Raw genomic sequence first — 26652 nt, 5'->3', positions numbered from 1 at the left:
GCCACTTTAGAGTCCACCTTACAGTGGGCAATAGAAAATCTATGACACATTCATCAGGGAGACCTCTTGGTTAACGAAATTAACATTCCGCAGTGTGCGCCAAGTGCAGTTTATGAACTGGCTGCCATTAGAACGGAATTACAGCCCGCTACGACTGACAGCAACACTCAAGCTGTCACCAGCAATCCGGGCTGAATCCTCCAGGTCCTGATTGAATTAGGAAGCCTGCGGAGGGGCAGACCTCGTCTGCATACATAGCGGGTCCGTTAACGAGGGAGTCCCAGTGCTTCACCGGCACCTTGCGGAATATGGATCCGCGAAACCAGAGAGCTGCGCCGCCCAAATTGCCTGGACGCTGACAGCACTGCGCATTCCAAGCAGAATAGCAAGTATATCTCATAAGTCTACGACAAATAACCGTAGCTGCATTTGATGGTTTACAAAGTCATTTGTCCACTGAGACGTCCGCAATAAGCTTCAGCTTCCACACTGTGTTGCGCTGAAGAGACAATCCAGTTCATCAAAGGGTGCCAATCAAAGTTCTGCTGCAGAGTGTGCTGCTTTTTAGTCTTCAGCCGCAGAGATAGATGTACTGGCGATTTATTCTCGTGGTACGTAAGGCATGACTTCAGTGAATCAGTACTCACTCGCTGGACCTGAGGACAGATACGACCCTAAGTTAGCTGTGTTCAACTCTCTCTACATCTCTTCCATTTGATTTCGCTATCCAAATCGACAAAATTAAATCACTGCTAGTGCGTTCCTCACAAATTTTCGTTGGTCTCACAGTCAATATAAATGAAAACTATTCTGGAAAGAAGAGAATAGCTTTAACATTGCTCTCGCGGCGAGATATTAGTATTCCGCCACTTTTAAAACCTGGTACCGTTATCTGCACCTGCTGCATCTGTCATCTAGAATGATATTGTTCGCAAGTTCTTGTAGACGATAGAAATCGATCGTCTGACTATTATTCATTTAAGTAATGGTATCCAAACCGTCAACTATTCTTGAAACTGCTCTATTACTTGTTTTTCTCAACCATTTAACGATAGGACTATTGAGTTCTACAATTCATTCCAAACTGACTCTGATCTTTCCTCTTCTACAAACCTAATGAATCCCAAATCTCCTACAATCAGTTTTGGATACCGTAATTTGTGATGGTCGCTAGATATTTGTATCCGAGCTACTCTATCCTGTATATACTATGACAATAATCCATTAAACCGGTCGTTCTTATGGTAAGGTTTTTCCATGGATTTCTCTTTTGATCTACTGGCTTTCTTTTTTATTTACTATTTCTAGCACTTCCTTGTTTCAGACTTTTGGTGAACAGGTTTTATTTAGTCAATATACAACAGCAATAGGTAACGAAGCTGACATCATCTGATATAGTTCATGGTAATATATAACTGAAAGATTTGTTTAGATTTGTGTGGTCGAAGATCTTTTACGTGGAACAGCAAACTAGTTACAATGTATTTTTGACGAGATGGAAACTGCATGCCCTACCAGACGCTGAGGTCAAGACCACGAACCACTATACTCCATTTGGCGTAAGAAGGTCCATGACACTTGCAGTTGGCTGGACGCAGCAGCTTCACACACCTACGTTAACAGAACATATAACGCGATCTTGTAAACGTCTCAGTGGCAAAGCCTCAGCGTTGTCGCAGCTCCGTAGACGACTATTGTTTTCACCTGCAGCTGTGTGCTGCGAGGGTTTCGCAGTTGAAAACTTACAAAAGTGCTGCCAGCCGTCAGGGTCTTCTTACGCCAACTCGAATATGTCATGTGCACTGTCGCTCAGCTCAGTTCCACTCTCAGCATTAGAAGAAACTTCCATGATTTTGTCTGATGTACATTGACATGCGCATGATGATTTACAGAGTGAAGTCATTTGTAGATGTCAGTGAGTGAGCAGGTGGAAAAACTTAGGTCAGTGGCCTTCTTTGTCTTATATGAAGGGACAATTGTATGGTATAGTTTTTTCGGAGCTCCCAGGTGGGTATTAAGGCACCTGACTGGAGTTGGCTTTATTCCTCTGCTCAGATAGTGTATGAATATTGTGTCTCAAGTGTCTTTTTTTAGTAGAAATGACTGTAAATGGAGTGCATATAGGTTAATGTGTAGTGATGAAAGAAATGAGACGGCGAAACCTGGTGCTGGCCCTCTAGAATCACGTGAAGCAGACTGTGCGCCTTAACCACTCCATACGACGAACCAATCAGCACTAATAGGACGACATGCCCGCAATGAGACACAGCGGAGAGATTTTGACTTCCAGCAACGACAGGTCATCAGCAACTTTGCACCCCCACCACCATCACCGGCACCACCACCACCGCCACCACCAGCAGCGCTTCTCCCATTTTGGGCCAAGTACTGGTAAAAAATACCTGCCACCACCACGAATTGGACTGCCTACTCGAGCAGTCGCGCATCACTGCACCGTCACGGGATGGCGACCTAGGCTATGGAGGTGGGCTTCTGCAACTCTTAGAGAGGATTAGATTGTCAGCTTGTGCAAATATCTGCCCTAAAGCCATGCCTTAATCCACCATAACAACACACGATGTTACAGAAGAACGCACGTCATCTAATCATAGTCATTTACACGAATCACAGAAATGCATTAAATTTGAAAATATCATAAGAAAACTCCAAATACACTATTACTACTAGGACTTTATCTCATGGGAGCAATTAATTCCATTATTGTGTCCTATTTATATTGAGAATTTAATCTTTTATGGAAGTTACTAATTTAAGTGTGTAGTCAACCAATTTTTATTTTTTTGTTCATCTGTTGAGCAGAGGTTATCATCCATGAATCTTACACAATAGAATAAGTATTCCTTTGCAACAATTTTTGTAAAAATGAACTGTTCAGTGTGATTAAAAAAAATGCCTTCTGAAGCTAGAAACCCATCAGTAATCCATCCTCTCGTAAATAAAATTCATTGTTCAACTGGAAGTAGTTTTGTTCCTTTGTAAGCATTACTGATTTGAGTATTTCATTAATTTGTTCAACAAGGCGTTAGCTGTATGCTTTCAGATATTTTTTTCTATAAAGTTTTTTGTCTGTGTTACTCGTTATTGGAATTCATGCTTTCTTTTTAGAATGAGACAGGTGTTGCTATATCTGGATGTTTTATACTTTCCTGTTTGTATTGACTGTATAGTGTTTTAGTGGTTATGTCTTATGCGTAATTTGATGTTTGGTTGACTGGCTGGTTGATATGTGGGAGGGAACCAAAGAACGAAGTCACCTGTCCCTTCAGATTAGGGGAGGATGAGGAAGTAAGTCGGCTGTGCTCTTTCAAAGGAACCATCCCAGCATACGCCTGAAGCGTGTAAGGTGGCAGAATAAATGAGGGTCAATTTCGCACATTACATGAGAGTTTTACACATTGTAAAAGGAAGGTGAATATGACACCTAACTTACTTCAGCAGTAATAAGCAGATTTGCCTTTAGGTCTGTAATGCAAAAGGGATGACACTCAATCTAAGGTATTAACACGCCTCTCCTATATAATGCATGTCCATTAGCAGGAGGTGAAACAAGCAGCGAGAGGAAACGTTTTGTGTGGAATCGAGCACTGGCAGAAGCAGAGGCTGCACCATGGGAGGCACCACGGAAAGCACTTACGGGGTGCATCCTGCGTCGGGAGTCTGCGACGGGACAGGTGACTCTACGGGACAGCATGTAATGGACCACCAGATGTAGGACAGAAAGAAGCTTTAGAAAACTGCATTTCGGAATTCCAAATGGATGCGAACAAAACCAGTGATGCAGTTGATCACGTGAACAGCGAATGGTACACATGTGATGTACACATGTAGCTTTAGGCGTCTGGAGTGGGCACAAAACGTCCGATTGGCGGAAATGAACTAGGAAGGAGTAAAGTGCCGAGATTTCGACGCAGTTTAATGGTAGAGCCCTTGCGATTGGCAGAGAGAGTTTCCACAAAATAAGAGGAACACTCCCATTGGTCGAAAAAAGCCGTGACATGAAGAACGAAAGAACCCAGGTGGGAAGACAATTCGACTACGAGAAAGACAAGAGCGAAATTTTCGTGGACTCTTCTCTGAACTGGCATCAAGTGCAGAATGCGGTGCATAACGCTCTGTACGATGCAGAGGAGAAATTTGTATGAACACGACGTTCACTGCAGCTGACATTCAGCTAGATATTAGCTGCAGCGTCGTTGAGCTCCAACTGTGGAGAAACGGACTAGCCAGGTAGTTGATAGCCCTTGCGAGGACTGAGAGGGCGTTTTAATATGCACACTGCTCCAGCCATGCACGTGCATATCGCCATATTCCAAGACTAGCGATCAGTGCATGTTTTCTCGTGTCATGAGAAGCTTATGGAGAGTTTCTGCTGAAAAAACTCAGCAAAGGCTTAATTACTTTTTATAGAATTTCAGTGGGCGAGAGCAGCCATGCAGATGACAGCTCATCGTAGCTAAGATAAATACCACGAGCAAAGGCATAAACTTGTTGGTTCACCAGCTTGCGTCCACTGTAAACTCGAGCGGCCTGGGGTAATCATTTGCTCAACTTGTCACAAAACTAGCCATCCTCCATAGACTTGATTGTAATACTAGTACCGAACTTTGAACCGGAATCGAATGATTTATCGTAGTACTGGCCAACATCATAACACAGCCAGAACAATACTTTTGTAAAGGAACTTCTAGTTAAAATTTTACCATTGTTGTTGTTTAGGATTATTTCACTTTCTGAGGACGAGATGCGTTCGTTTGACAACTGTCGTAACATTGTCACATTGTAATCTATGTAAATGCATGTATTTCTGTGTTAAGATTGCAACATTAAACCAAAAATATTTACAGCTTACACAGTTGTTGTTCTGTTCTGAAAACATTACAAGTGATTTAGGGATATCATGGAAAACCTAAATCAGAATGGCTGGAAACGGGTTTGAAACATCGTTTTCCCGAATGCGAAACCAGTATGTTAACCACTGCACCACCTTGCTCAGTAAATTTGAAATTTTCTGGCAGTAATTGTAACATATTTTCTGCACACTTCTGACTGGGGGCTTATCTGAATTTGACTATGGGTTTGATTCAGATGTTCGGCTTTTTGATTTTTGGATGGCATCGGAAGCTAGGTGATGTGGCATTATTCTGTATCTGTTTGCTTTTTTCCAGGTTATCCGGTATATTGTTCATATTTCTTCATATAATTTTTTACTCCTGTCTGGAATCTGTTTGTAGCGACTGATTTTAATTTTGTAATACATTCCTGGAAATTGAAATAAGAACACCGTGAATTCATTGTCCCAGGAAGGGGAAACTTTATTGACACATTCCTGGGGTCAGATACATCACATGATCACACTGACAGAACCACAGGCACATAGACACAGGCAACAGAGCATGCACAATGTCGGCCCTAGTACAGTGTATATCCACCTTTCGCAGCAATGCAGGCTGCTATTCTCCCATGGAGACGATCGTAGAGATGCTGGATGTAGTCCTGTGGAACGGCTTGCCATGCCATTTCCACCTGGCGCCTCAGTTGGACCAGCGTTCGTGCTGGACGTGCAGACCGCGTGAGACGACGCTTCATCCAGTCCCAAACATGCTCAATGGGGGACAGATCCGGAGATCTTGCTGGACAGGGTAGTTGACTTACACCTTCTAGAGCACGTTGGGTGGCACGGGATACATGCGGACGTGCATTGTCCTGTTGGAACAGCAAGTTCCCTTGCCGGTCTAGGAATGGTAAAACGATGGGTTCGATGACGGTTTGGATGTACCGTGCACTATTCAGTGTCCCCTCGACGATCACCAGTGGTGTACGGCCAGTGTAGGAGATCGCTCCCCACACCATGATGCCGGGTGTTGGCCCTGTGTGCCTCGGTCGTATGCAGTCCTGATTGTGGCGCTCACCTGCACGGCGCCAAACACGCATACGACCATCATTGGCACCAAGGCAGAAGCGACTCTCATCGCTGAAGACGACACGTCTCCATTCGTCCCTCCATTCACGCCTGTCGCGACACCACTGGAGGCGGGCTGCACGATGTTGAGGCGTGAGCGGAAGACGGCCTAACGGTGTGCGGGACCGTAGCCCAGCTTCATGGAGACGGTTGCGAATGGTCCTCGCCGATACCCCAGGAGCAACAGTGTCCCTAATTTGCTGGGAAGTGGCGGTGCGGTCCCCTACGGCACTGCGTAGGATCCTACGGTCTTGGTGTGCATCCGTGCGTCGCTGCAGTCCGGTCCCAGGTCGACGGGCACGTGCGCCTTCCGCCGACCACTGGCGACAACATCGATGTACTGTGGAGACCTCACGCCCCACGTGTTGAGCAATTCGGCGGTACGTCCACCCGGCCTCCCGCATGCCCACTATACGCCCTCGCTCAAAGTCGGTCAACTGCACATACGGTTCACGTCCACGCTGTCGCGGCATGCTACCAGTGTTAAAGACTGCGATGGAGCTCCGTATGCCACGGCAAACTGGCTGACACTGACGGCGGCGGTGCACAAATGCTGCGCAGCTAGCGCCATTCGACGACCAACACCGCGGTTCCTGGTGTGTCCGCTGTGCCGTGCGTGTGATCATTGCTTGTACAGCCCTCTCGCAGTGTCCGGAGCAAGTATGGTGGGTCTGACACACCGGTGTCAATGTGTTCTTTTTTCCATTTCCAGGAGTGTATTATTTAATGGATTGAATTGTTGTGTGTATTCAACAGACTGATTTTTGTCCATGAGTATGACTGTGTTCCCCTTGTGTGCTTTTAAAGATTTTTGCTGAGGTGTCTGAGTGTTGGACTTTGTGTGTTTTTATTGTTTCTGTGCTGCTCTGCGCACATGGGTGTTATTATATTATGGATTTCTTTTTTCACTAGTTGTCTGGTTACCCCAATTTTGATTGTGCTGTTTTCTGTTCTACCTTCCCTTGTCAAAACATTCTCTGCTTCTATATATTTTTTTTAATATTTGATCACTGATATCTTAATTTACATTGTATTCCAACCTTCTCTCCAACAACTGTCTTTCTTGTGTGCTTATTTGTGTGTCTGTAAAGTTCGCAAGTATGTGTGTGTGTTTTATGGTTGTGATTAAAGTTACTATGTTGTAATTGGAGTGTTATGAGTTGACTAACTTTTCTTCCGTGCACTGTTTCCTTCGCTTCATAGCAGTTTTTGTTTGACTCTTAACATCGCTGACCAGACGGCAGGTATTATTAACGGTGTGTGTAAGTTGCAATTATGTTGCACACAACTCATAACCTTGCCTGTGTTTATTTTTAGACTAATGGAATCCGGTTTCGAATTTTAACCAAAACTCTTGGCAGCATGCATTGCTGTTTTTTATCTATACATTAATATATTTAGGTCATTAGATCAGCGTGTGGTATTGAAATTTAGGTATCGTATTGTCTTATAAATGCTGAGGTGAAGTCTTCTCAATTTCTAGTAGAGGCCATTGGGAAATTTTTCTTTGAGTGGCTCCACTTTACGAGTAATAGGGCAAAAATTGCATCTCTGAGACCAAACTGAACTTCAGCATTTCATTCCGTTGTCTAGTACTACGCCACCGGCCATTAAAAATGCTACACCACGAAGAAAAGCAGATGATAAACGGGTATTCATTGGACAAATATATTACACTAGAAGTGACATGTGACTACATTTTCACGCAATTTCGGTGCATAGATCCTGAGAAATCAGTACCCACCACCTCTGGCGGTAATAAAGGCCTTGATACGCCTGAGTATTGGTCATACAGGGCTTGGATGGCGTGTAAAGGTACAGCTGTCCATGCAGCTTCGACACGATACCACAGTTCATCAAGAGTAGTGACTGGCGTATTGTGACGAGCCAGTTGCTCGGCCACCATTGACCAGACGTTTTCAATTGGTGAGAGATCTGGAGAATGTGCTGGCCAGGGCAGCAGTCGAACATTTTCTGTGTCCAGAAAGGCCCGTACAGGTCTTGCAACATGCGGTCGTGCATTATCCTGATGAAATGTAGGGCTTCGCTGTGATCGAATGGAGGGTAGAGCCACGGGTCGTAACACATCTGAAATGTAACGTCCACTGTTCGAAGTGGCGTCAATGCGAACAAGAGGTGACCGAAACTTGTAACCAATGCCACCCCATACCATCACGCCGGGTGATACGCCAGTATGGCGATGACGAATACACGCTTCGAATGTGCGTTCACCGGGATGTCGCCAAACACGGATGTGACCGTCACGATGCTGTAAACAGAACCTGGGTCTATCCGGAAAAAGGACGTTTTGCCATTCGTGCACCCAGGTTCGTAGTTGAGTACGCCATCGTTGGCACTCCTGTCTGTGATGCAGCGTTAAGGGTAACCGCAGCCATGGTCTCCGAGCTGATAGTCGATTCTGCTGCAGACGTTGTCGAACTGTTCGTGGAGATGGTTGTGGTCTTGGAAACGTCCCCATCCGTTGACTCAGGGATCGAGACGTGGCTGCACGATCCGTTTCAGCCATGCGGATAAGATGCTTGTCATCTGAACTGCTAGTGATACGAAGCCGTTGGGATCCAGCACGGCGTTCCGTATTACCCTCCTGAACCCAGCGATTCCATATTCTGCTAACAGTCATTGGATCTGGACCAACGCGAGCAGCAATGTCGTGATACGATAAACCGCAATCGCGTTAGGCTAGAATCCGACCTTTATGGAAGTCGGAAACGTGATGGTACGCATTTCTCCTCCTTACACGAGGCATCACAACAACGTTTCACCAGGTAACGCCAGTCAACTGCTGTTTGTGTATGAGAAATCGGTTGGAAACTTTCCTCATGTGAGCAAGTTGTAGGTGTCGCCACCGGCGCCAACCTTGTGTGAATGATCTGAAAAGCTAATCATTTGCATATCACAGCATCGTCTTCCTGTCGGTTAAATTTCGCATCTGTAGCACGTCATCTTCGTGTTGTAGCAATTATAATGGCCAGTAGTGTACATTCCAGCCATCCCTTCGTACGTATGCTTAGTGGAATGGAGGCTGACGGACCTGTTTGCGTACAAGTGTCTTGTCGTGTTTTAAATACATCCACGGTTGATTGTCTCAATTTACAGACAGGCGGACGCCTAATCAAGATATCGTGTTTGGTTTCTTGGAGCGTAGCTGTTTCCACGTTCGCCACTGGACTCGTGTTGTACGAACAGTCGATTGGTTCACATTCGGCCGCTCATGATGTAACAGCATTCTTTCGCTTGAGGCCCTGGAAAGAAGGGTGTGTAGGAATGCTGCGGTGCCCCACGCAGCCGCAGCTGAGCCCCGGCAGGAGCGGCGGGAGTCCAGATGGGCCGCGATAGGACGGGCGAGGCGACACCGCGCCGACCGCGGGCTGCCCGCCGTGATAAATGGGCCGCTCCGCTGCCGGGACGCGTCGCGTCTCTGTCTGCCGCGGTGAGCCGAGGCGAGAGGCGGAGGCGCAGTGTAGCCAGGCAGCTTGCAGGCACCTGCGGTGGTCACTCCCAGCGGAACTCCGGCGCGTCTCAACCGTTTTCGTAGCTCGGTTCACACCGCCTAGGGTAGCGGTCGGCAAACTGCGCCCCGCGGACTGCGTGCGGCCAGAATCAAGTGTTCGTGCGACCCGCGGTTCTCTGCCTTTTTTTTTTTTAAGAGGGGCGTTTGAAAAGTACGTGCAAAAATAAAAACTACTTACGTCTTTGGGGTTAACATTTTTAATTTTTCGACATAGTCTTCTTGCAGCCTTATACACGTCGTCCAACGCTTTTCTAGTTTGTTGATCCCTTCCGAATAATAGGAATTGTCCAAGTCTGCAAAATAGTTATTAGTTGCTGCAATCACCTCCTCGTTTGAATAAAATCTATGTCCCGCCAGCCATTTCTTCAAATTGAGGAACAGATAGTAGTCCGAACGAGCCAAGTCTGGAGAACAGGGGGGATGTGAAACGAGTTGGAATCCTATTTCCATTAATTTTGCGACTACAACTGCTGAGGTGTGTGCTGGTGCGTTGTCGTGATGGAAAAGGACTTTTTTGCGGTCCAATCGTCGGCGTTTTATATGCAGCTCGGTTTCCAAACGGTCCAGTAACGATGAATAATATGCACCTGTAATAGTTTTACCCTTTTCCAGATAGTCGATGAGGATTATTCCTTGCTAATCCCAAAAGACTGTCGCCATAAACTTTCCGGCCGAAGGAATGGTCTTCGACTTTTTTGGTGCAGATTCTCCATTGGAAACCCATTTTTTAGATTGTTCTTTGGCCTCAGGAGTATAGTAATATATCCATGTTTCATACACAGTGACGAAACGACGCTTAAAGTCGTGCGGTTCTTCCTGAACAGCTGCAAACTGTCCTTGCAAATACTTCACACGATTCCGTTTCTGGTCAAACGTGACCAACCGCGGAACCCATTTTTCTTCTCATGTCCAAATGTTTATGCAAAATATTATGTACCAGTTCATTCGAGATGTCCACAGCACTAGCATTCTCACGCACCTTAACTCTTCTGTCACCCATCACTATATCATGGATTTTATCAATGATTTCTGTAGTCGTAACCTCCACAGGGCGTCCAGAACGTTCAGCAGCACTCGTGCCCATATGGCCACTCCAAAAATTTTGAAAGCACTAATAAACTGTTCTAATCGAAGGTGCAGATTCACCGTAATGTTTGTCAAGCTTCCCTTTAGTCTCCTGGGGCGTTTTGCCTTCATAAAGTAATGTTTAATCACCACACGAAATTCTTTTTCGTCCATTTTTTGACAATCCAGTATACCTCCTCCTCTTGTGATTCTTGAACAGGGTATTCGGTATTACCAGCTGAAACTTGTTACAGAACTCAATTAGTCTTTCTCCTCTTTCATTCCATGTCCCAAGCCCATATTCTCCTGTAACCTTTTCTTCTACTCCTTCCCCTACAACTGCATTCCAGTCGCCCATGACTATTAGATTTTCGTCCCCCTTTACATACTGCATTACCTTTCAATATCCTCATACACTTTCTCCATCTGTTCATCTTCAGCTTGCGACGTCGGCATGTATACCTGAACTATCGTTGTCGGTGTTGGTCTGCTGTCGATTCTGATTAGAACAACCCGGTCACTGAACTGTTCACAGTAACACACCCTCTGCCCTACCTTCCTATTCATAACGAATCCTACACCTTTATTACCGGGTTGCTATACCTGGATATGATCAGACTTCTTTCATATGATGAAATGGTTGGCAGTAGTTAACGCTCTTGCTTGTGTGCTCTGGTGAAGTAATAGTGGTAAGCTTTACCTGTGTTCAAAGGAAGAGGGTGCCAATTTCAGCGACTGCTGTAAAAGTGTATGGTGGCTGAGGGCCAAGGGAAGCATTTTTCTGCAGAACCTTGCTGAAAACATTTGCAGACTGCCAAGCTCCATGTTCTCATTGTGCAGACACGTTGGATGGCGCCGGTCGGTCGGCGGTCGCGTCTAGGTAGGCTGACTAGCGCCGAGGAGTCGCCGCTGAAATGGGCAGAGCATTGAAGACCGGCTATAAAGAAGAGGATGGGCCCTTCTTAGGTAGGAAGCTGATGAGATGGCTGTGTGTTTCTGCGAATTTCGTCGGGACAAATCAGTGGCGCCCAGACGTTCAGACTCTGCTACAAAACATATTTGTGAAGGCATGAGGCTTTTAGCGAGTTAATGGCTGTTCTTTGGAAAGTTCGAAATGGACGCAACAGGGGAGATAACGAATTTTTTATGGAGGGCTGTGGTTTCATCCAGGTCATGCTTTAACAAAGAAATGGCGTAAATGTGTGGGAAAGAGGCTGCCAATCCCAATCTGAACCTTTATTCCATTTCTCCAAGTTAACTTTAAAGTAGCTGACTGGTCAAATCTGTGTATGCAGAGCAAGGGGCGCTCTCCAAGCTTCGAATGCCGCACTCCAGCTCGTGACTGGCTTGTGCTAAAGTGGGAGTAGTCTAAGATGTAAATGTGCTTTGCTACCGAGCTGGCGAGGAAAGCTGAGAAGAAAAGATGAGGACACTGTTGTACTGGCGCTTCACGGGTAAAGAGCTGCAGGTATTTACCTGCACAGTGAGACTTGTGTCCTTTGCTAGTGTGCCACTTAGAGCCTGCACTAGTCACCATCAGAACCATCAGAGGTACTGCATCCTGCATCACGCACACAATGATTGAAGCGTGGGTGTACTTATTTGTTTTGAGTCGGCCGTCTAAACATGATTTGGCAGACCAGCAAACTGGTCCAGCTGGACACCTGTGACCACACGGCTGTGACGGCATCAATGACTACGGATACCATAAGGAATATCAAGAAACTATAATGTACGTCAAGGTTTCAGAGACTCATAGGGAAGTACCTGCTCTCCGAATTAGCCGAACGCGAGACCGCGGACTTACATTTTTCAGGGCACGAGCCATTAATAACAGATTGCTGCCGTCCATAAGTCCAGTCGCCTAGCACATCGCAGTGTGCTGCCCTGACCTGCAGGAGGGTAAAGTGTTCGCCGCTACGGCGTGGGGCTCGAATATATGCTTCTCAGCACACTGTTCTTTGGAACCATATTTTTCTCTTTGGAATAGTAGAGTATAGCTGCTTGATAGTAGCGTAGTTTTTGGTCCATACCACGGATTCACATGTATGAAGTCAGGTAAAGAGGTTAGTTCTGGTTAGTGCCGTGTGAAGATCCCTAGCTGATCACTTTGCTCACTATAGATTGCATATTAGTGAAAGCGTTTGTCAAATAAAAATGTTTCTGTGACGTTTCTTTAGCCATTTTTTGTCTTGTGGTGTTAAGAATGAATAAATTTATTGTTATTTAGATCACAGCTCTTTCCAGTGTTCTGATTAACATTACCGTTACCTTTTTCATTAAATTCTTGATTACAATTGAAAGTAGGAAGTTTGCAGCTGCAGTGGTAAAGTGCTTCAGAGAGAACTCTCAGACTATCTTACGTACGTTTCCTGACCATGCCGTTGTAATAGGAACTGACTTCAACTTGCTAGTCATGTGTAGGGAAAGCCATGCTACCAAACCTGGTGCCAGAAACAGGGACTGTTGTGAAATTATTCTGAATGCCTTGTCCGAAAATTACTCTAGCAGATATTTAGAGAACCAATTGGTGAAGGTAACGCCTTAGACTTTCTAGCAACACACAGACCTGAACTTCTCGCAGCAGTTGACACAGAAGAAGTGGCCACAAGGCTGTGATAGCACCAGTGATTACGAATACTATAAAGAATGTCAAGAAAAGTAGGAAAATAGTTTTGGATAGAATGAGTGACAGGATACAATCTGCAGAATGTGTGAGTAGTCAATCAACATAAAAAATATACAGTTCTGCGGCCAACGGCGTGGAACACGAATGGAAGAAATTCAAAAGCATCTTTCATTATTCCTTAGACAAGAAGGATCTGAGCGAGGTTCTAAGGGATAGGAAAGTTTCACCGTTGTTTAATAACCACGTTAAGAAACTGCTACGTATACAAAGAGAATATCATCACAGACTCAAGAAAAGTCAAAAACTAAATGACGAACAAAACCTAAAAGAAGAGAAAATGAGAGTAATTTAAGCAATGAGGAAAGTGTTTAATGACTTCCAAAGTAAAATTTTTGTCAACCGATCTCAGTAAAAGCACTAAGAAGTTCTGGTCTTACGTAAAATCAATAAGCTGTTCGAAATTATGTATTCAGTCACTCAGTGATCATGATGACACCGAACAGGGAAAATGACAGAGAGAAGCGCAAAAATACTGAATTAGCTCTTTCGAAACTGTTTCACCGCAGAAGATCGTAACAGGGTGCCTCATCTCAATGATCGTATGAACTTCGAAAAAACTGAAATCGCTTTGTAGCCGAAAGAAATCAGGGCCAGATGAGATGCCAGTAAGATTTCATAGAGATTATAACAAAGAACTTGCTGCACTTCTAGCATCAGTTATCGCAGGTCGTTGGTACAACGAACGATACCTAGCTACTGGTAAAAAGCGCGGGTTATTTCCGTCTCGAAAAACGATCGTAGGATAGATATACATAATTATAGGCGTACATGGTTGACGTCAATCTGCTGTACAATTATGGAACACGTTTACACTCATGTGTTATGACACTTTGGAGAACGAAAATCTCTGTAACAAAACTATCATGGATTCTGCACACAAAGGTCTTGCGGAACTCACCTCGCTCTTTTCGTCCATGAGATCCATAGAGCTGTAGACATCTGCGCTTAGACCGATACCCTGTTTCTCGACTTCAGAAAGACATTTGACACCGTTCCGCACCGCCATTTAGTGAAAAAATACGAGCTTACCGAGTGTCGCAATAGATTTGCAACTGGATTCCAGACTTCCTTGTACACAGAATTCAACACGTCGTACTCAGTGAAACAAAATCGACAGATGTAAAGATAAGTTTCGGAATACTCAAAGGGAGTGTAACAGAACCGTTAATGTTTACAAAATGTATAAATAATCTAGTAGGAAGCGTCGGAGTCTCTTTATGGTTGATCGGAGATGATGCGATTTTCTGTAAGAAGGTGGCACTACGGTCGCAGGTTCGAATCCTGCCTCCGACATGGATGTATGTGGTGTCCTTAGGTTAGTTAGGTTTAAGTAGTTCTACGTTCTCGGGGACTGATGACCGTAGATGTTAAGTCTCGTAGTGCTCAGAGCCATTTGAACCATTTTTAAGTAGGTGGCAACGCCGGAAGACAGTAACGATTTCCGGAAGGACCATCAGATGATTGTTGAATGGTGCATGGACTGGCAGTTGACCCAGAACGTAAGAAAGTAAAACTTATTGCTCACACGTAGGAAAATAAATAGAATACTGTATGACTAGACTGCTGACGACAAGTTGCTGGAAATCTTAACCACGGTAAAACATCGAGGAGAATCTATCGGGAGAGACCTTAAGTAGAATGACCGCATGAAACAAACAGTAGGAAAAGCAGAAGCGAGACTCCAATTCGTAGGATGAATTCAGGCACTAAAAAAGTGACTCACAAGGCACTTTTTAGATCTTGGGTCTTGTTCGTCAGTCTGAGAGCGTTGCGTTTCGTCACGGGATGGACTAGTCGCACGGGAGTGTTAACGGATCCTCAGCAAACTAGAATGACAGACGCTACAAGAGAGGCCTTTGCTTCCGGGAGAGGTTTACTATTGAAATTTCGAGGGAGTACTTCCCGAGAGGAGTCGGATAATTTATTACTTCCTCCCATATACGACGTGCGACAATAAAGTAATAAGACTGATTTTCTTCGCAAGATGTTACAACCCTGCAGGCTTGCGTAGGCACAATATCTTTGACCTTGGTCTATAAGCTGCTTCTAGTTCAAAGCAGCACATCGATGCACTGTTCAGTCGTGAGTTGTGCTGTAGTAAGTTAACACGTGTTTGTGTCTCTCGTCACGGAAATGAAACCGCATACTATTGCGCAACGGTATGCCATTTCTTTTTGAGCTAAAAGAAAACGCGACGACAACTTATGGTAAGCTTCAGAAGGCTTTGGAGAGGAGGTTGTGTCAAGTGCTCAAGTTTTTCGTTGACATAAAATGTTTAGAACGAATATTGAAGATGAAGACTGCAGTGGACGACCATCAACCTCACGGACGGATATCAACTTGATCAGGGTGCGTGAACTCGTACGATCTGATCGAAGATTATCCGTGAAAATGATTGCAGAAGAACTGAACATCAGTCGAGGAACGGTTCGTCTAATAATAACCTAAAATCTCGATATGAGAAAGATTTGTTCAAAAATGATCCCCAAAAATCTCACACCACAACAGCGAGAAACACGGAAAAATGTGGCAGCCGATCTGTTCGGAAATCAATCCAGAATTGTTGAGCCGTGTTATCACTGTTGATGAATGTTGGTTTTTTCAGCACGATCCAGAGACAAAACGCCAAAGTTCGCAATGGTGCTCAAAGGGATCACCCAGACCAAAAAAACCTCGCAAGTCAAAGTGAAAAGTTATATGAATGCATGTTTATGTGCTTCTTTGATTCCAAGGGAATTGTTCATAAAAAGTGGGTGCCTCGTGGACAAACAGTTAACCAATATTACTACAAAGAAGTTTTAGAAAGACTTCATAAAAGAGTTCTACGTGTTCGTGCCAGCATTGCTGACAATCGGATTCTGCGTCACGATAATGCGCCATCCCATACGCTCTGTCAGTACAGCTATTTTTAACCTCAAAACAAATTTCAGTACTACCACAGCCACCTTATTCACCAGATATCGCTCCGTGGAACTTTCCTCTATTTCCTAGAGTCAAAACGGTTGTCAAGGGACACCATTTTGAAACAACACAAGATGTCCAAAAAGCTGTGACGATATTATTGGAGGATATTAGAGAAGATGAGTTCCAGAAATGTTACAATCAATGGCAGAAGCGCTGGAAAAAGTGTGTGCAATCAGAAGGGAACTACTTTGAAGGAGACAACACTAAATTTGACTAAAACGGCAAGCAACAGTTTTTTTCACATCAGTCTCATTTCTTTATTGTCACACCTCGTATGTATAGCGAAATGACCACAATGAGAAAATTTGTCAAATTAGTGGAGGCAATCATTCTTGGAATAGGGATGGAACAAGAAAGAGTTAGTAGTACCAGAAGCAACCTCCGAAACAATACTTCAGGTGGCTTGCGGAGTACTGATGTAGAGGTTTAAAGTAAATAACAATGTAATGTAACGATTATTCAGAGAAATATCAGATAACATAAAGATACACTGTTATTTCGTATAGGATAATGCTCGCGCACCTTAAGGCCAATGCAACTACGTCAGTACACGTATTACAAGGGATTTCTAACGACGGATAGTTGAGTGCCATCCTTGTATTACAAACCTGAACCCATTTGATTTCAGTCTTCGGCGGATGCAAAATGATAAGAAGCGTGCAAACAATCTTCATACACTCGACGAGTTAGGAGACAGCATTCAGCTTATCTAGCATATCGAAAGCCGGAATTTCGTCAAGTGCTCTACAACATGTTCAGATGGTTGAAATGGCTCTAAGCACTATGGCACTTAACATCTGAGGTCATCTGCCCCTAGACCTAGAACTACTTTTAAACCGAACTAACCTAAGGACATCGCACACATCCACGCCCGAGACGGGATGCGAACCTGCGACCGTAGCAGTAGCGCGGTTCTGGACTGAAGCACCTAGAACCGCTCGGCCACAGCGGCCAGCTACAACGTGTTCTGAACGTGTCGGGCTGCTCTTGATGCAGTGGGACCTCTTTCCTAGCAATTGCTGTGAGCAAAAGTAAGTGAAATTTAGTTGCACCGTGCAAGATCCCCTCGCTTCTAAACTGATGCTGTTATTACACAGCTTTGCCGCGAGTCCATAGAGCGTGGTATATGTGACGTACAGTATGACTGGTCAGCATTTCCACCCGAAATTTGCGAGTGTAAGTCGGACCTTCCTTGATCTGCCTTGGTGGGTCGTGTCGTCGGATTTCCTCCTACCTGTGCGCGGTGCAGCTCTCGTAAATGTCGTCCCGTGCAGATTCTTCACTGGCGCATTGGATGTCTCTGTCGGTGGAAGCTAGTTATCTGAAATTGCTGTCGGTCAACTTTGGGGTATCTATTTACTCGAAATTAACATTCAGAATGTCGTAATATCACTTTTATTCCTATTAGATCAATAATGAAACACTCATGTCACAAACTACTCGTAACCGAGAGCATGGCTACCATCGAACAAGACAGGAATATCTCTTAACGCTGACTGCCGACTTTGGCGCGCAGTCCGTATCTCTTACTAGTTTCGTCACAGTTCGTGAATTTCCGATCTTGTTCCCACTTACTAAGATATGCATTTGTTAATGAACGGGCGTGAATTGTAACGAGGCAAAATTATGATAAATAGTTTTAAACATCCAGAGACTCCTCCTCGTATTCATGTTGTCATAGATTACTTTAATTATTAAATATAAGTCAATAAAATCGGTGACTTTGGCGCCAAGATGGCGGTACTTCCCGTCATGTATATTTCCCAGGCTGACGCTTGTCGCTACGGTCCAGCGCCGAGCCCCACCCCACTACGCGCGACATATGGTCGCTTCGTCACCTAGCCAGCCAGCGTGGGAAATGCTCTCCGACTCATGACCGGCTACGGACTACAGCACTTCTTAACTAGCGTGAATACATCAGTAAGGGACAATAATTTATTAAAACCGGTAAAAATGTCTTCCTCACGTAAGAGGCACCTTACAACCGCTTATCTCAGGGGACATGCGACGAGCACTCTGAGGCAGTTACTGGGGAAATTAGCTGGTCCATACGAAGTGCCAACTCCGGGAAAATGTGTGGTCGTACCTGAAATAGCCTTTATCCAATAAAAGGGAGAAAAATCCCAGACAAGAAATCCTTCCACATTATTTGTGCTCTAACCTTCCTGTAATAGTTTCAACTGACAGAGCAGTAGAGTTCCGTAAATGACGCAAAGCCACTAGCGGAAGTAATGTGGTGCAGGAGCTCGATGGCTGGTGTACTCACCTCCTGGCACACAGAACGACACGAGCCGGTGGCTAAGGAACAGCAGGCGGACTCTGCAAAAGATACAAAAAAAGCGTTACCGCTGTTATCATCACAGCAGCGTAGATTCATGCAAAGTACAGAGACAACTTGTGGCTTTTAAAGGCTCATATGTCGATTTGCAAAGTGAATTGCTTTGAATGTGGTGAATTTACTGATGGCCTACGTGTAAGCCCAATTAGCGTCTTAATAGCTAACTGCAGCACATGAGGGTAATTCCAAATGTAAGATCTCCTATTTTTTATAGAGCTGTTCATTTCTACAATGCTTTACATCAGTTTACAGCTCGAACATTTTGCTATTTTTCGACATAATCATCAGTTCTGTCGATGAATTTTTGTAGACGCTGTAGCAGTTTTTGTATGCCCATGTCATACCAGTTCGCCGCCATACTGTTCAGAAAGTTACGAACCTCTTCTTTCACCTCGTCGTCAGCGCTGAATCGCTTTCCGGCCAAATGTTCTTTTAACTTAGGGAACAGGTGACAGTCACAGGGCGACAGTTCAGGTCTATAGTGTGGGTGGGTGATTATGTTGCACTGAAACTGTTACAGGAGAGCAACAGTTTGCCTCTGGAACCGCGCGACCGCTACGGTCGCAGGTTCGAAACCTGCCTCGGGCATGGACGTGTGTAATGTCCTTCGGCTGGTTAGGTTGAAGTAGTTCTAAGTTCTAGGGGACTGATGACCTCAGATGTTAAGTCCCACAATGCTCAGAGCCATTTGATTTGAACAGTTTGCCGAGCGATGTGTGCGCGAGCGTTGGCATGGAGAATGTGTACACCCTTGCTCAACATTCCTCTTCTTCGGTTCTGAATTGCCCGTTTGAGTTTTTTCAGAGTCTCACAGTACCTGTCGGCGTTAATTGTGGTCCCAGTGAGCATGAAGTCGACCAACAATACACCTTTCCGATCCCAAAAAACGGTTGTCATGACTTTACCAGCACACTTTGTTTGAATTTCAGCGGCTTTTGGCGAAGAAAGATGCCGCCACTGGCGTGATTGTTGCTTGGTCTCAGGTGTAAAGTGGTATGCCCAGGTTTCACGCCCGTGACAGTTGAGTCCAGAAAGTCGTCCTGTTCGGCTGCAAGGCGGTGAAGAAATGCGCGGGAAGCATCAACTCGTTGCCGCATGTGGTCCTCAGTCTGCATGCGTGTCACCCATCTTGCGCACACCTTCCGGTAGTTGAATGTTTCCGTTAAAATTCTGTGAGCAGTGCTTCGGGAAACCTCAGGAACCAAAGTGCAGAGATTATCCAGGGTGATACGCCGATCTTGACGCGTGCTTTGCTCAACCTTCAACACTGTCTCTTCAGAAACTGACGGCCTCCCGCTCATTTGTTCGTCGTGAACTTCGGTCCGACCAGCCACACACTCTCCACGCCACTTGCGAACATTGTAGACATCCATGCTCGACTCACCATACACTTCCGCCAGTTGGCGATGGATTTCAATCGCCGCAGTGCCCTTTGCGTTTAAAAACGAGTAACTGCGCACAATTCGCACTTGGCTGTAACATCCAACGGGAGCTGCATTCTCAACGGCTACCAAGCCAAGACTGAGCGCCTCAGCGCGGCGTGCGCATGTTTACACACAGCGCATGAACACTCTTTATAACAGTGTGACCAACTGCCTGACAAATAGAGTTCTGTACTGATAAAAAAAAAGGAGACCTTACTTTTGGGATTACCCTCGTAGATGCCTAGCGATGAACATGGACGTTACTCGCACAGAAAGGTTTGTGCACGTGGTACCACCAGAAAGTATATTTGATTACCACCAAGAACTGCTATCGAAATTATTTTAGTTTTACTATTGGTTTCCATCTTACGATGAATTTTAAGTTGCTGTTGTTGTCGTTTGTGTGGCCATCAGCCCGAAGACTGGTTTAATGTAGATCTCTCCGCTAGTCTACCCTGTGCAAGCCTCTTCAACCCCGGATAACTACCACCTCTTATATCCATTTCAGTCTGTTTTCATCCCTTGGTCTCCCCCTACAATTTTTAACGACTCCCTCCTCTCCCCATATTTCCCTGCATTACCAAACTGATGACTGCTTCATGCCTTAAGAAGTGTCCTATCAATCGATTCACTATTTTAACGAAATAGCGCCGTCAATTTCAGTTTCCTCCAGTTCTTTTCGGTACATTCTCATTAGGCACTCGATTTACTCGTCTAATCATTAGCATTCTGCTATAGCACTACATTTCAAATGATTTTGTTCTCTTCTTGTCAGAACTGTTTATCATCCACGATTCACGTCCGGATAAAGCTGCACTTCACTCGAATTTCATCAGAAAAGACTTCGTAACATTTCAATGTATTGATCTGATTTTCCTGGAGACATATGAGTCTCAACTTTATCTTCGGAAAGGATAGAAGCTGAAGAAATGAATTAAAATTTGTGCCACGGCCAGGAGTTGAAACCGGGTTCAAATCCCGACCGCAGCACGAATTCTAATTTATTGCAGCAGCTCTATCCTTATTGAATTTATATTGATATTTATACGGCTCCAAATTCCTTGGTTTCAGCTTTAGTACCATATAATTAACTACTGCCCACATGGCAATGTTATTATAACGCCGCCAAATTCAAGGACGGTACATTATACAGTCGACAGTAAACTGTACCAGTTAACCATAAAAATTTCATGTTGTAATCCAAATGTCATCGATTATGTCTCTGAAAACAACTCAAGATTTTCCAAGGATCTTCGCTCTTGAACGACTGCCGAAAGCAATAATTACTAACAACAGCACTCAGTTTTCCTCTCAAGAGGTCAGACATTTTTTATGAAAGGAATTGCTTTTCACACTTTCAGCACGCACCATTTTATGTAGAAGCGAACGGACTAACAGAAAGATTTGTTCGGACATTCAAGTCGTGTATGACGAAGCTCTCTCAGCAGTATAGTAAGGGCAACGCTTTTCTATTATTTCTTTCTCAGTAAAGAGCCATTCCATATGATGCAAAATATCAAAACGTTCAAATGTGTGCGAATTTCTAAGGGACCAAACTGCTGAGGTCATCGGTCCCTAGACCTAAATATTTCCACATATAAATTGTTTTATAATGCTTCTTAGGCGTTCCGAGGATATCTTTGTGTCTGAAATATGTAGAAGTTCTTGGAACTTAAATCTGATGCTATGTTATTGGTGGTTCATGAAACGAACTCTATCCCGTGGTGCCTCTACAAGTTTTTCAGCAATTTTTTACCTTAGCAAGTACTGATTTAGGGGGTATATGGTAAAGCATTATTTACACCAGAAATATTTAAATAATGTTACTGATTGGCAATTATTTCTTTTTATTACAAATGATTTTGCCCTACTTCAGGTTACGTGGTAAAACAACTTTAGACGAAAGCTACAATGTTTACACAAGGAATCCCATCTCAACTCAATCTTACTAACCCCCCCCCCCCCCCCCGAATATTTTCCATTATGCATTCAGTTAACGGTGGTCACCATATCAACTGGCCCTCACTACCTACAGCAGTATTCGGCATATGTTCAGTTAACTTTGGCAATTCCAACGTACTTCACATGACGTGGATTACCAAGGAGGGCAGCCGTTCTTGATGCCCACCCCCCAAAAAATTGAATGAAAGCAAAATTCATAAATTGTTGTGGACTTAGATTAACAACATACTTTTTCAGTAAGTAAGGTCTAGTACCGTAAAATATCTTTTAACGGACACTTAGCAATACCAACGCACTTTCAATAAAGCTCTCTAACGAGGGGGGGTACTTTACGACGAAGCTAAATGTTTTTAAATACAAATTTCGCTAACTTTCGTTGACTTTTACTCAGAACATATTTTGCAAAATCATACTGATATGTAAGCTGGTTCCTGAACCTGAAAATATTGAAAGTGGCATTTAATGTGAAAAGTGACCTACTAGTAAAACTTAAATTTTTGTGTTGGCTTTACCTGAAAAATTAAAGACATTTATGGAATCTGATACATGACTTTATTAAAACCAAAAAATAAGGAGGGCGTTGAGTTAATACTGTAACACATTCTTCTATCTGCTAATTTCGGTTGAGAAAATGTGGAATTTGTTGTGCGACATCGTGAAATATTCGCGCTTCCGTCCCCATAGGATGACGAAGTTCGGGTAGATTAGATTAGATTAGATTAGATTAATACTTGTTCCATAGATCATGAATACGACACTTCGTAATGATGTGGGACGTGTCAGGTTAATAAAAGATGTCTGTACACGATATTAAATTACACAAAATATTGCATGACACAAATGTTTAAGGTTTTTTTCCCCTTAATTTATATCTAAAAATTCAGATGGCGGTGCAACACGTAGCGTTTAGAATGGCATCTGTAACCAAGGTGCGTTCCAAGCAGAAAGTTATCAGTGAGTTTCTTTTGGTGGAAAACTCAGATATTCACAGACGCTTGCAGAATATCTACGGAAACATGCCAATGAACGAAAGCATGGTGAGTCCGTCACTATCGCAAGAATATCGCGCAAACGTTTCCTATCTCTCACCTTCCGGTCGGCCGCACACAACTGTGACTCCTGCAACATTGGGACGTGATGACACTCTCATTACAGATTATCGACGGAGCGCAATCAACCACATAGCTACTTATCTGGAAGTATTTGTAAGTAGCCCTGACACATTCATCTACCATTTGGGGTACTCAAAAGAGTATATCCGCTGGATTCCTCATCACCTAACAGAGGATCACGAAAACCGACGAAGGCGTATCTGTGCGGAATACAAGGCTGATCGTGCCAATTTTCTGTTGAACATAGTCATAGGCGATGAAGTTTAGCCCTGCATTGCTTTAGACGATGTGTATGACTAGAATCAGCAGTTATGTAGCTGCCGTATTGTTTGTTATTGCCTAGCTTATTGGATGATTCAATCATCGGCTTAAGCTCAGAATTATTCTTCAAGCGATAAAGGAAATTCATATTGAACCTCCGACGGTTCTCTGTGATTTATTGCATAATTTGGTAAACCATACAGTTGCTGACGTCATTCGTTCCTAAATGTTGGAAACTAGTATCTATAAAAAGTAATAATTGCCAATCAGTATCATCAACTGTCATTTTCTAGTGTAGAGGATGGATTAACTTATTCCGTCTAGATTGGTGCTTACTAAGGTGAAACATTACTGAAAAAGAAGTGAAAACATTTGGCGATGACAGTACGTTTTAAGAACTACCAATAACAAAGCATCAGACTGAAATTCTAAACTCCTTTACGTATTTTGGATATGGAGGCACCAAGCATCATAGAAAAATTTCGATGAGGAAATCATTTGAGGGTCTTTTGTACCTTACACCATGAGCTGCCCTCAAAATGGGATTAGTTGAATTCTTCCAGTACCTATTCGTTTGTGTGCTTTCGAGCTACGCTTAGTTCTTCAGCATTTATGTGCTTTCTGCAGCTATAAAACTGATCAGGTTAGTTTTGCTCCATCGCCTCATTTAGGCCTAATATGAAATGTCAACTTTTCATTAACATGTTATTTTTTTGCCACATGTGTTTTGTAACTATTTAGGCATGAAAATGTCACTGGGCACTTAATTTGAGAGTTCACAGCAGTTTTGTCGGATGTGTGTATGTGTGTGTTCTGCTGATGTGGTTTACATGCGAAATTACTGCAAGATACACTTCCTACGGGACTTTTCCGAGGACCAGTTTTAAACATGGTGCAAAAAAAAGTGATGATTCACATATATTTGAGTGTAGCCAAGTTGGTAACTCAGAGACTACATTTTGACTGGTGGCTAAAATATCATGTTGTGTTTGGCTGTTCCGTTTTAGCGCTAAGCTTTTAATGGGGGGAAGGGAGCTGGGAAGCGGAGGGAAAGACGTTTCTCGTCATGTGATAGCTATGCCGAAATTGATAAGGAAGGGCATTGCTTACTGCTGTGTAAGTAGGCTGTTTAGGTTTTTTTATTGGTAACGTCACCTCTGTATGAAAATCACTGGCTGTGCTGTGTGGAGCCTGTGGCTACTTTGCATTGTTGTCTGCCATTGTAGTGTTGGGCAGATGGATGTTAGCAGCGCGTAGCGTTGCGCAGTTGGAGGTGAGCCGCCAGCAGTGGTGGATGCGGGGAGAGAAATGGCTGAGTTTTGAAATTTGTAAAACTGGATATCATGAACTGCTATGTATATTGTGATTTTTCAACACTATTAAGGTAAATACATTGTTTGTTCTCTATTAAAATCTTTCATTTGCTAACTATGCCTATCAGTAGTTAGTGCCTTCAGTAGTTTGAATCTTTTATTTAGTTGGCAGTAGTGGCGCTCGCTGTATTGCAGTAGTTTGAGTAACGAAGATTTTTGTGAGGTAAGTGATTTATGAAAGGTATAGGTTAATGTTAGTCAGGGCCATTCTCTTGTAGAGATTATTGAACGTCAGATTGCGTTGCGCTAAAAAATATTGTGTGTCAGTTTAAGCACAGTCATGTGTAATTGTTCAAAGGGGACGTTTCAGCTGTATTGGACTATTACGTCATTGCCCCGCGTGTTAGCAACCTGCACTAGCCCATGCTCTTGCACGATATAATAAACCGGAAGGTCCTGGACAGTGTCATAGGTGTCAGAAATTTATTTACTCGAGCAACAACTGGAACTTGCAGCCGAGATGCGTTAAATGTGCAGGTCCCCACCTTACCAAGCTATGCAAGCAGCAGAGAGTGGCAACCACCGTCCGTGCCATTGTAACGGCCCCCACACGGCTAACTGCCGCGGCTGTGAAGTGTACCAAAGATTGATGCAAAACCAGAGGCAGCGGGAAACTGCCCCAGCAACAACAGCCGCATCAAGCGTTCAAGCTCGCCAACGACCAAACTTCGAAAGGCGAGCAAGAGGTTTCCCGGGTATGCGACCACACAAGGCAGCTATGCCCGCTCCCACCGCCCACTCTGTGTCCGCGGTACCCCCTGCTACCGTGCAGGAGACGAGCCTCCCCCCAGCTCCATTAATACCTGCCCCACCCACACTACAGGCTTCACCCTCACCGCAAGTTCCGGATCAGGCACCTGTAACAACAAACGAAACTGTAGCCCCAGCGCAGGAGCAGTCACAGGCGATCTCGAAGGTTTTCTGAGGGAACTCGGAGACCTAAGGAAGTTGTTCGCGGGGTGAGACCTGGGAGCAGTAGTCCAGAAAGTGAGAGAGACCATAGCGGCGGTCCGAGCTGCGAAAGATAGATACGCAAAGATGCTAGTAATCGATGAAGCACCTATGACACTCTTGTTTAAAGAACCTTAACGGTACAAGAGAGTTCAGACTACCAACATGGAATGCAGACAGCATATCCTCAAAGATCCAACAGTTACAATTTTTCCTAGACCGGCACGCCATAGATATAACCTGCATTCAGGAGATGCATCTAACGCCGACCGATCGATTGAAGGTGCGAAACTATTCCGTACACAGGGTTGGCAGGCAAGACCGCGCAGGCGGAGGAGTCCCTGTCCTTGTGAAGCGGAGGATTTGTCACCAGACAATCGATATGCCAAATTTGGCCATGGTCGAGGCGGCCGGTATACAATTAAAAGTCGGCAATCACATAGTTAAAATAGTGTCGGCATATAAACCCTCGCATAGTAACTTCGGCGCACAGGACCTTCAGAGCTTGATCGGCATCTGCAAAAGAGTCATAATAGCAGGGGACCTGAACTCTAAAAGTGTGGACTGGGGGTGCAACACTTGAAATGCGCGCAGCTGGAGATTGAGAAGGTTTATCGGGAGCAATCCTCATGTGGGGATAATTGCTCCCCACGAGCCTACTCCCATCCCCTACAACCCTGACCATGCACCATACATCCAAGATGTCTTCTCGTGCAAGAGACTGCCTTGGAGGGCTGCGCCAACAGTCCATTACGAGCTGGACTCAAACCACAACCCGGTTATCCTGGAATGAGCCAATGTCGAAGAGACAATCCGGAGGATGGCAAACACAACATATCAGACTAACTAGGAACAATATACCGCCCTGTTAGGACAATACCTGGAGGACATTCCGCAGGCCAGCCGTAGTGGCCGAGCGGTTCTAGGCGCTACAGTCTGGAGCCGCGCGACCGCTACGGTCGCAGGTTCGAATCCTGCCTCGGGCATGGATGTGTGTGCTG

The 26652-nt window shown here is 44.4% G+C and overlaps 1 protein-coding gene across 1 annotated transcript in view; it reads right to left on the bottom strand.

The window, feature by feature from the left end:
• Positions 1–26652, bottom strand: part of LOC126456655 (reversion-inducing cysteine-rich protein with Kazal motifs-like) — a 219090-nt gene that overhangs the window by 142603 nt on the left and 49835 nt on the right. Inside the window, exon 2 of the mRNA XM_050092399.1 lies at positions 18497–18549. Within this exon, the coding sequence (XP_049948356.1) occupies positions 18497–18549 (53 nt within the window). The remainder of the gene's footprint in view (positions 1–18496; positions 18550–26652) is intronic.

The sequence above is a fragment of the Schistocerca serialis genome, chromosome 2, assembly GCF_023864345.2.
Source record: "Schistocerca serialis cubense isolate TAMUIC-IGC-003099 chromosome 2, iqSchSeri2.2, whole genome shotgun sequence".
Taxonomy (NCBI): domain Eukaryota; kingdom Metazoa; phylum Arthropoda; class Insecta; order Orthoptera; family Acrididae; genus Schistocerca; species Schistocerca serialis.
This window is presented reverse-complemented; position numbering and strand designations above follow the sequence as displayed.